Genomic DNA, 11876 nt, shown 5'->3' on the forward strand with positions numbered 1-11876 from the left:
CTGAAGCAACTCGCTTGCTAATTATATTTTCTTCGAAGTTTCTAAATTTATTTCAACAAATCCATTTGTCTATTCCTTGCAGTCATCGTATTTTGTTTGTGCCTTGGGTAGTTATAATAACTACCTTCTTTTAGCCAATGGCAGTCCATATATTGGCAAATTTGCTAAGCAACACAAAACACCGACGTTCATTCCATTTGAATTTTGTTTCTGCTGCAATCTTGGCAATCTTAGTGAGTCCGGTGAAGATTTGTAACAATCTCCAAATCAGTTATAATAACTGAATTTTCAACCATAGATGTATCGACATTTTCAAATACTTGGCCAAGCTTCTAATTGGTAATTTAGCCAACTTTGACAACAAGGCCGAAGTGGTCGACACTTTTTGTTGTATTGTTAATCTGCAGATTTCATCGATCAACAATAATAAATTTAGTTTGCATGTGTGCAAGGATATCTAGGTGCTCATTTGTTTTCCATTTATGCTTCAATGTCAACTCTAATTTGATCAGGTTGGTGCATGATTGACTTGGGAGTTCTCATTGTGAAGATGATTGACACAAAACCTTAAAATTTGATGTGCTTAAAATGGGGGCTAACACACACACACACACACACACACACACACACACACACACACACACATGTATACATACATATATATATATATATATATATATATATATATATATATATATATGTATACATATACATATATATACATATACATATACATATATATATACATATACATATACATATATATGTATGTTATATATGTATATACATACATATATATACATATACACATACATATACATATACATATACATATACATATACATACATATATATACATGTTTATACATATACATACATATGTATATACATACATACATATGTATATACATACATACATATGTATATACATACATACATATGTATATACATACATACATATATATACATATATGTATATATATGTATGCATGTATATGTACATATATGTATATATATGTATGCATGTATATGTACATATATGTATATATATGTATGTATGTATATGTACATATATGTATATATATGTATACATGTATATGCATATAGATACATATATGTATATATGTATGTATGTATATGTATATAGATGTATACATATGTATGTATATACATATACATGTATATATACATATATACACAGATATATACATATATGTGTACATATATACATATACATATATACATATGTATATATATGTGTGTGTGTGTGTTTGTACACATATATGTATATATCTGTGTATATATGTATGTATATATGTATATATATATCTATATATGTATATATACACACACATATATATAATATATGTGTACATATATACATACACATATATATACATACATATATATATATGTATATATACATATGTATGTATATATATGTGTGTATGTACATATATATGTGTGTATGTATATATATGTGTATATGTGTATGTATATATATATATACATATATAAGTATACATATATACATATACATACATACATACATACATACATACATACATACATACATACATACATATATAATACATATATATGTATGTATTTATCTATCTATATATATGTGTATTTATATATGTATATATATAAACACACACACACACACACACACACACACACACACACACATATATATATATATACACATATGTATGTATATATATATATATACACATATGTATGTATATATATATACACACACACATATGTATGTATATATATATACACATATGTATATATGTATGTATATGTATGTATGTATATATATATATACATATATACATATATATGTGTGTGTATATGCATATATATATGTGTGTGTGTGTATGTATATGTGTGTATATATATATATAAATATATAATAATAATAATAAAATGACAATAATTCAAAATTATAATAATTAAAAATTACAACAAATATATATAATTTATTTGCTCAGTAATAATTGTATATTTATTAAAATCTAAAAGAAAGAGTTCATACATAAAGACCAGCCTTCAACCCAATTGTCTGATCCTACAAAAAAGGCAATTCTACCAATAACACATCATACTACAAAAAAACTACCCAATTTGCCTTTTGAAAATGCCCAAAAAGAAACCATCTGCTTGCATTACAAGCCCTCAGATTAACAAAGTCTGTAAAGAAAGATAAAAAAGAGACATGCCATCATAATAAAATAGAAAATTCTACCACTCACTAGACTTTCCTCCTACACTTGCTCCTCACCACCCTTGTATCTTGGTTTTCCACCACCTTCGACTTTCATGGGTGCAGTACCTATCTCGGTACTTCCTCGACTTCTGCCTTGGCCTGTGAGATGAGCTCATCCAACTCCTTTATTTCCACCACCATCTTTAGTGCGTCCCAACCATGCCTAGCTTCCTCTCTGCGATGGAATTTGCACATACCCCTCGCCCACCTAAAAAATGGATGCAGACCTATATTTCCACCATTTGCGTCCATCTCCAATCCCTCTCGTACATTAAAACCCACACCTAACTCAGCCCATTCTAAAAGGGAGTCCATCCCTACCAGACAGTCTTCATGCACAATTGTCTGCATTACTCTTCTCACCATTGTAGTGGTTTCTCCCAACTCCAAACCCCACGCCATGATGAGTGAGAAGATATCCATCTTCATTTTATAATTGGACTTGAGTAGATTGAAAGCACCTCCCACCACAATTGCATCACTCTGAGCCAATAATTCACTTGAAAATTTAAACATCCTTTGTAGTTGCCCAATGGTGATTTCCCCATAGAAAGCATAAATCTTCTTCCTGCCTTGCAATGAAAAATTGGCTTCCATTATTGTTGCTTATGCCACTGCACCACTCCTCAACTCCGTTATGGTATTCTTCCAAGAAAACCTGCAATGTTTCGGCTTCCTTCTCAATGAATCCTTGAGAGAAATAAGGACAATGTTAAATGCAAACTTGAGTTATTTGAAAGCTATCATTAATGTCCTTCATCGCATAACACAAATGTCACCCTTTTCTAACACTCCTCTGCCAGCCATATTGAGAACAACTGCAATGTCATTAATTCCCACTTCCCATGTCGTCCTCAAAAATCACTTTCTGAAAGTCCTCCATTCTAAATTCACCAACTGCTTCAAATGTAAGAGCCCATTTGGAAAGTATACCAGCTTCTACATTCCCTATACACCTCACATGAATTAATTGAAAATCCTCAAAAAAATTTAGTTCTTCAATGATATTGTAAATCCAACCTTGCAGATGCCATGCCTCAATCCCCTCCTTCATTAATGCCTGGATAATAATTAAAGAATCACCCTCTAAATGCAGTTTTTGAAGACCTAACAATTTACACATCCTAATTGCTAACAAAGTTGCTGAAGCTTCAACCAAGTTATTTGTGTCTTCTTCCAATTTCTGAGCTCCTAACACTAGGACCTCACCCTTCCAATCCCTTACTATCACTCCTGCCCCCGATGGAACCGAATTGGCTTTCGAGGCTCCATCAAAGTTCACTTTCCACCATCCCTTCATGGGTCTCTCCCACTCAATATTTAAACATTCTTTATTGGTTTGAACCCAACTAAGCCCCTTGACAAGCCTAAAATGAATCCCATGCCATTGTTTTTGCACTTTACTATATGCAACAGTGTAAGAGACCCTCGGGTTAAAATACTGGGATACTGTAGCTCCCACTATTTCTTCTATGGCATTATTTATTCTAATTTTTAACCTCTCTAAAGATTCTAGTTTATCCATAAAAATGTGTCTTTTCCTCTCCTTCCAAACTTCCCACATTAGAAGGGATGGACAGATCTTCCAAAAACATGAAAGCTATGATTTCCGCCATTGAATTGGTCAACTGTCTAGAACCTCATTTCAAAAAGGCTGGCATCGGACTTTGCCAACCCAATAAACCCCTCAACATCTCCCAACAACAAGAAGAAATTTTACAATTCACTAAAAGATGATCTAGAGTCTCCTTTGCTTCGCCACACATAACACATTTCAAAGGTCCACAAAATCCCAGGCGTAATTACAACAAATATTTTTATTAAAATACTATAAAGGCAAGTACTCACCACTACGTGGCACTTGTTTATATTTTGAAATGATAGGATATAGTTGTTTCTAATTTTTAAAATATTTTACCATGAATTTTTAGAATAGTTTATATTTTCTTATATGAATTTAGAAACTTAGTCAATTTAATGTTTTTAGTATTTCTAATATAATTGTGAATTTAGAAACTTTTCATAATAGATTAAATTTGAGATTTTGACATTTATTATAAACAATTATTAACTTCTTATCATTTAACATTAATATGTAACATATATGATTCTTATATATGAGTTTTTGGTATCAATTTAGAAACTAAGTTAATCTAAGATTTTTCTATATATTATTGATTAAATATTTTTAACAACTAATACGTTTTTTAAAATATCAAATGAAAAGCATTGAAATGACCAAACTGTGATACAAATTTCATATGACACGCAGAGGTGACTGTCAACAAGCCCCAATATGAATCTACAATATTTTAAATATAGGAAAAGTAATTAATATGGATAGCTTCAATATATATTTTTAAATTTATTTATAATTTTAATGAATTAATATAGATATATTTATCAAAAGATGTACAATAGTTAATCGATTTTATTTTATATAGATTTTTTTATTTATTTTTGAATAAAGGGGTAAAAACTTTATTGAAATAAAACTAGAAGAATTACAAAGAGAGTCAAGGCCCAGAGGCCACAAGACCAACCCCATCTTAACCAACTTCAAAACCATCCCTGTCCTCCATAAGTATCTTCTGCAAGTCCTGACTGTAATCTCCGGAGAGAAGCTCCCAACCATCAACTTTCTAGTCACTATCATGATTTGAAGCCCATTTGGCCAAGCAATCTGCAGCTCTATTCCACTCCCGAGGGATGTGGATGAAAAACACCTATTCCATTAAAGTACTGAATTGGAGAATCTGCTGGACAATCCCAACCAACTTCCACTAAATCCCACTAAGCTTCTGATCATTCAACAAGTTAACAACCATTTGTGAGTCTGATTCACAAATCACTTTCCTTTGACCCCTCTCCCAAGCCCTCTCTAGTGCATAGAGAATCACCAATCCCTCCATAATGTTATTGGACTGCCACCCTCTGTGCACCGAAAAGAGGAACACAATCTCCCCCCTGTTGTTCCTGCCAACACCACCAACTCTAGCCGAGCCTAGGTTCCCCCTTGAAGAACCATCGGTATTAATCTTGAGAATCCCCTCCGGGGGTGGATTCCACCTTCCCACCCTTTGCACCTTCTTCATAGCCCCTCTACCTCTCCTGACACAAGCTGAACCAGAAGACATCTCCTACAGACCAAGCCTACTCACCAAATCAGTCTCCTCTCTACTCAGTGGAAAATTCACCTCACATTTAGCTTCCACTGTCTCCCGGACCATAGCAATGATCCTATTCCAAACTTGTTGAACAAACAATCTATCCTTCCGAAAGATACTCTTGTTCCTCTCAAGCCATATCTACCATAGAATGAAGATGGGCCCAATATACCAGACAGTCTGGAGGAAGGGGGATAGGATAGGAGGTCTTCCCACCCTGTTCCAAAACTCTACCAGAGAATTTGCGTGGACATAAGGATGCTTCCATGGCCCCCACCAGTAATGCCAAATAAGCTGGGAGAAAGGGCATCTAAAGAACAGATGTGAGGCATCTTCTTCCCCATAACCACACAAAGCACAGATAGAGGGTCCCGAAAATCCCTTCTTGTGGATATTGTCCCAAGTTAGACATCTGTTCCAAGCCAAAGTCCAAGCGAAACAATTACACTTCGGCCAAGAAACCTTATTCCACACCTATTTCCACTAGACCACCTCTCTTCCCTCCAGTCTTCATTTCACCAATTCCCGGTAGCCACTAGCCACAGTAAAAATGCCCTTAGGATTTGGTAGCCAAGCCAGCCCATCCCTACTCTTAAGGGGGCTACAATGTCTACTCACCAAAATTCCCTGCAGCTCAGCGCACTCTTCCTCCATCTCAACAACAAGCCACTCAGTAGGAACCTTCCACCGCTCCAACTCCGGTCGACCACACCTATAAGTAACCTTAAAGTCACTCACCCTTGACCAACCCACCTCCAAAAACCTCAGGCAAATATTCCCAAGGTTAGGAAACTGGTCCAGAATGGGAGGATAACCATCCCAAGAGTCGTACCAGAAAAGGGCCTCTTCCCCCCTTCTGCATATCCAAAAGAGACCATCTTTAATGAGAGAGGCCCCCCTTTTGAGAGTATTCCAGATCAAAGAGCCCTTTCCCTCTAGCGGATATCTAGGGATTTCCTCCCTTGGGATCCTCTGCATATACATGTTAGCTAGAATCCTGGCCCAACCTCGATCCTACTCCACACACCACCTCCAGTAAAGTTTAGCCACCATCGCTTCCCCAAAAAGAACTGACTACCTTAAACCAAGCCCCCTTGCCTTCTTTAGGCTACACACCAAGTCCCAATTGACCAGACTCCATTTGGAAGAGGAGAGATTGCTTGCCCATAAAAATTGTCTAGCCAGAGAATCCAGTCCCTTCAGGAACCACTTAGGAGCCACATGAAGCATATAGCAGTAAATCGAAAGAGCTTGAACCACCGACTGAATCAACTGAACCCTTCGAGTGAAGGATAACCATCTATGAGTCCAATGTTAAACCTTCATGTGAAATTTATCCAAGAAACCCTGCCAGGTCTCCTAGGAGGGTTGCCAGGAGAAATAGGAATACCCAAATAAATCAAGGGAGCAGCACCAACTTGGAATCTCAAGATAAGGGCAATCCTTCTTTGAATAGCATTAGGAGTGTTGAAAAATAGGATTGAAGATTTATCCTCATTGATCAACTGGCCCGAGGCCGCAAGATAAACATCCAAGACCTTATGCAGATTAGTAGCTTCCCTGATCTGAGCAAGCCCCATCAGGGCCGTATCATCCACAAACTGCAAATGACATTGTGGTTGCAAGTCATTACCCCAATTCCATCCCTGAATAACACCTAGCCCCACATTATGCTTGATCAGCCTTCCCAAACCCTCAGCCATAAGAATGAATAAATAGGGGGATAGGGGGTCCCCTTGGCGAAGACCCCTAGAAGCCCCAAATAACTCCGTATGGTCACCATTGATAAGCACAAAGAATGAGGTCGACATAACACAACTCATAACCCACTAGACACACTCATCAACAAAACCAAAAGCCCTGAGGATCTTCTGAAGAAAGGACCACTGAACTCTATCATACGCTTTAGCCATATCCAGCTTGATGAACATAGCTTTTTCCTTGGATGACGCCATAGAGTGAATGGTCTCCGTAGCAATAACCACACCATCCAAAATTTGTCGCCTTTCCACAAAACCACTCTGCTCCTCAGAGATAACAATCCACAGACACTGCTTCAATCTGTCTGCAATCACTTTAGATATGATCTTATACGCCACATTGTAGAGAGAGATAGGTCAGAATTGGCCTAACCAGTCAACCCCCTCACATTTGGGGATAAGAGCAATGAAAGTTGCATTCAACACCATAAGCATCTGCTTATTCCTTTGAGACTCCTGGACAACCTCCAACAGATCTAATTTGATAATATCCCAGAATTCTTGGAAGAATTCAACTGGGAACCCATCCGGTCCAGGAGCTTTTCCTTTCCTCATGTGAAAGACAACCCTTTCCAGCTCTTCCATCAAAATAGGACATAAAAGCTTCTCATTCATCTCCCCTGTGACCAGGGAGGGAATGCAAGCAAGAACCTAATTCTTCGCCACCACTTCCCTCTGTGAGTCCTCCCTGAAGAGGGTCTGGAAAAAATGAAGCAACTCCCTCAAAATCTCCTACAGGGATAGGCACTACTCGCCTCTATTGTTAACCAGAATAGGGATGGAGTTTCCATGTCTTCTTGCTTTCACTGAGTTGAAGAAGAAAGCAGTGTTCTTGTCCCCCTCCTTCAGCCAATCAATACAAGCTCTCTGCTTCCAATAAATTTCTTCCCTAAGCTCCCATTCCTCAACCACCTTGAGAGTCCTATCCTCCTCCCTAAGAAAGTCCTCAGACAACCCATGCTCTCTAATTTCACTGGTGATCCCATTCAGCATGCTCTGAGCAGCTTCCTTAGCATGAAAGATGTTCCCGAAACCCTGATGGTTCCACTGCTTAAGCTGAAGCTTAACAAATTGTAGCTACTTGGCAAAAGAGTACATAGCTGTGCCAAAGGCCGACCTCCCTTTCCTCCACCACCCCGCTACCAGATCCTGCAAGGTAGGATCCTGAAGCCACATAAGTTGGAATTTGAAAGGTGAGCAAGAAACCCGAGCTAAAGAAGACACCAACTTGATGGGCCAATGATCTGACCCTCTCTAGTCCAGAATCTCAGAACTAGTGGACCAACCCCCCCCAATCCAAAAATTAGAGACCAAAAAGCAATCCAACCTCTCTGCTATCCAAAAATCTCCCACCCTCCTATTGTTCCAAGTGAACAACCCATTGCTAGGCTTAATGTCAACAAGGTGCAACAAAGATATATTATCCTGAAATAGGTAGGAAGAGGGTTCCAACCTCATAACCCCCCCTTCTTTTCACTCAACTCGAGGATTGCATTGAAATCTCCTGCCATAATCCAAGGGTGAAAGGGGGCCAATATTCGCACACCTGAAATATGGGCCCATAAGTTTTGCTTACCCTGATAGTCTGTAGGGGCATAGATGTTAGAAAACAAGATAAGTTCCCCAGTCTCCAGACTAGACATAACTCCGGATACCGAGGATCTGGATGCAGCCCACCAGACCGGGCGAACTCTTAATGGGTTCCAAAGGCAGGCCACTCCTCTAGAAGCACCATTTGCCCCAACACACTGACACTCGCCTCACCCCCATAGCTTTGGCACCTGACCCATCATACTTTCCACTGAAAGTTTAGTTTCTTGCAAAAATAGGACATCAGGAGAATGATTCCTAATCAAATCCCAAACAAATTTTTGTCTAGGGCCACTGTTCAAGCCCCTCACATTCCATGAAAGCACAATCATTTAGGAGGGTTGGAAAAGTGAGTATCCAAAGTCTTCACTGACCCTGACTCAACTAGGTTCTCCCCCATCAATTTGATCTTCTCCAGATCTTTCTTTCTGCCCACCTTTGAACTCTTCTCTAAAGCACTTTTCTTAATATCCTTCTGATGCAGCCCCAGGTGAATAGAGGGCTTATTACTTCTAGCTCCAACCAGTTCCATTTTCAGAGCTAGCAGAGACCCCTCCCCCACTACCGAGTTCACCTCAAGGCCTAGAGAGATTTCCAACTGGGCCTCTACAGGCTGATACATCTCCATCTACTGACTTCCAGCCACAAGCAAGGCCTAGGTAGGATTCTCAATTACTCTTTCCGAAGCCCCCCCTGAAGCACCTTGATCCAAAGGGGTAAACCCAAGATTTACTTCCTGATGGCTAAGGTCATCCAGGACTTCAAATCTGTTGAATGAGTCCCCCTCTTGACGCTCCTATAATGGCCTCTTCTATCCTTGGTTCCTGTTCTTTGTCCTAACTGGGACAAACCCATCAACACCCTCGCCCAGACCATCATGGGAGCTTTCACCTTCTCAGCCCTATCTAGGCTCGGGTCAGACTGCTGAGGTTGGCACACAACTGGCTTATATCTAGTACATTTACGCTATAGATGACCATACTCGTGACATAGCCGACATCAGAACGGTAGAGTCTCATAATCTAACTGCTGAACCCAAGAATAAGAGCCTGCACACATATCTATAACATCTGGCAAAGGCTACTAAGATCGATTTCAACACAAATGCGAGCATAGGTCATTACCCCTCTCCCGAGGGTTTGTGTTGATGAGCCCACAAGCCTCCCGAGTAGAGTGGCAAGCATCCATAGCACATCCTCCCAGCAGCATTCCATTGGAAAACGTGGTAGCCCAACCCACACTGGAACCCGATTTGGTAGCTCCTCAGAGGGATTAAACCCCGCATGCCAAGGCTTGATGAATAATCCAACCTAGTTGTAGAAATACGGGCCCCCTTCAAAGACCCTATTGCGATCCTCCATGCAATTGAAAGTAACCATGAAGTAGTTATTGGCTAACAACATGATTTCCATTTCCCCTTCCGGTGCCCAAGTCCTCCATGCCCAATTTTCCAAAAACTGCAAGGAAACCCTCATTCCCAAAAACTTGCAGTACAACGAGTGTTTTGAAAGATACTCAATGTCTTTCGCTATCAACTCTAGAGGGATAACTAACTTTGGCCGCTTGCTACATCTCTCCAGACAACCATTAATCTTTGTCATGTGAGAGTTTGCACCACTCCCCAGCCTAGAATCTGATGCATACATATTATTGTTAAAGGTCTTCATACCCTAAGGTGGGGGTTTTGATCCCATCGTTGCACGAAAATCCAAAGTAGGCACAACCTGTGAGGCCTCACCCCCAGAGCTCAACATCGCAGCGGCAAATAGGATAAAGATGTCTAAAAAACCACACCCCAACTAGCTGTTCAAAGCGGCTCGGATCCCAAGACCCCACCTTGCCCGAGCACCACCGAAGGTCAAAGCCACCCGGCCCCCCAAGCACACGGGAGACCCACGAGCCACCCCTAGTCGGAGCCCCACCCATAGGCCACGTAAACCCCACCCCCGCATCGCTTTAACACCACCCCCATGCAGCCAAGGCTCCACCCCTGCGCAGCCTCCGCCTCACCCCGCAGCCCCGAAACCCTCCCCACCGCTTCTGCTCCCCACCCGACACTTCCAACCCTGCCAGACCCCCGACACCTGCAACGCCCTCCCCTATCGCACCAGACCCGATCACCACACGTGAGCTATGGCCATGAAGCCCTAGCTCGGCCGCACGCAGTTGCCCATACAACCATCTTCTCAGAGAAAAATAATATTAATTAGTCTTTTCAACCTCTTGTACTTTTTTACAACACCTATGATTTTTTCTATAGAATTTTATTGAATTATTGAATACATTTTATAATTAAAATTTACCAATTTAGTTATATTTTAAATTTTTAAATTTATTTATAGTTTCATTGAATTAATATAGTCATATTTATCAAAAGATGTACAATAGTTAATCAATTTTATTTTAAATAAATAGTAAGAAATTATTTTATTTTCATTTGAAAAATATTATTAAACATATTAAATGAATTGAAGTGAAATATTGAATACATTTTACAATTCAAATTTACTAATATACTTATAATTTTAAAAATCTAGATGTAAAATAGGGGTTGACCTCGTAGTGAACAATAGTTGCAAGGGTCTTGTTAATATTGCCTTCCAAGTTCGAATCCCTCGAGATGCTTGACTATTGTAGGCAATGGACATGGATATTGTGATAGGTTGTGTGAACAAATAAAGGATAGAAGCTAGAAGGCCTTGGTGGTCGGCGATAGCAAGATGCACGATGGTGACAACCACAAGGAATATAGTGGACCATGTTAGTTGTGGCAGTCAAGTGTGCATTACAAGAAGAAGGAAGACAAAGGAGATAACAAAAAGTGGAGGTTAAATGAGGGAGTATGAGTTGAAGGAGGAGTTGGAAGAGAAGAGGAAGAAGGGAGGTTGGAGAATGAAGGAGAGGAGAGGAGAGGAGGAAGACCAAGATGAAGAGGAGAATGAGAAAGGGAGAGGAGGAGGAGAAGAGATAGAGAGGAGAAAGAGAAAAAGATGAGAGGAGAAGGAGTGGGACAATGATGAGAATGAGAAAGGGAGAAGAGGAGGAGGAGAAGGGATGGAGAGGAGAACAAGAAAGGGAGAG

The 11876-nt window shown here is 39.5% G+C and overlaps 1 protein-coding gene across 1 annotated transcript; it reads right to left on the bottom strand.

The window, feature by feature from the left end:
• Positions 1–3107: 3107 nt before the first annotated feature.
• Positions 3108–3578, bottom strand: LOC131857784 (uncharacterized). The gene has a single exon (XM_059210508.1). It carries the CDS (start codon positions 3576–3578, stop codon positions 3108–3110), a length of 471 nt encoding a protein of 156 aa, XP_059066491.1.
• Between the last annotated feature and the right edge of the window lie 8298 nt (positions 3579–11876).

This window comes from Cryptomeria japonica, chromosome 1, assembly GCF_030272615.1.
Source record: "Cryptomeria japonica chromosome 1, Sugi_1.0, whole genome shotgun sequence".
Lineage (NCBI taxonomy): Eukaryota > Viridiplantae > Streptophyta > Pinopsida > Cupressales > Cupressaceae > Cryptomeria > Cryptomeria japonica.

What these genes read in the sequence shown, in the direction of transcription:
- LOC131857784 (XM_059210508.1), bottom strand. Translation starts at nt 3,578, where the DNA reads ATGAAGGGATGGTGGAAAGTGAACTTTGATGGAGCCTCGAAAGCCAAT.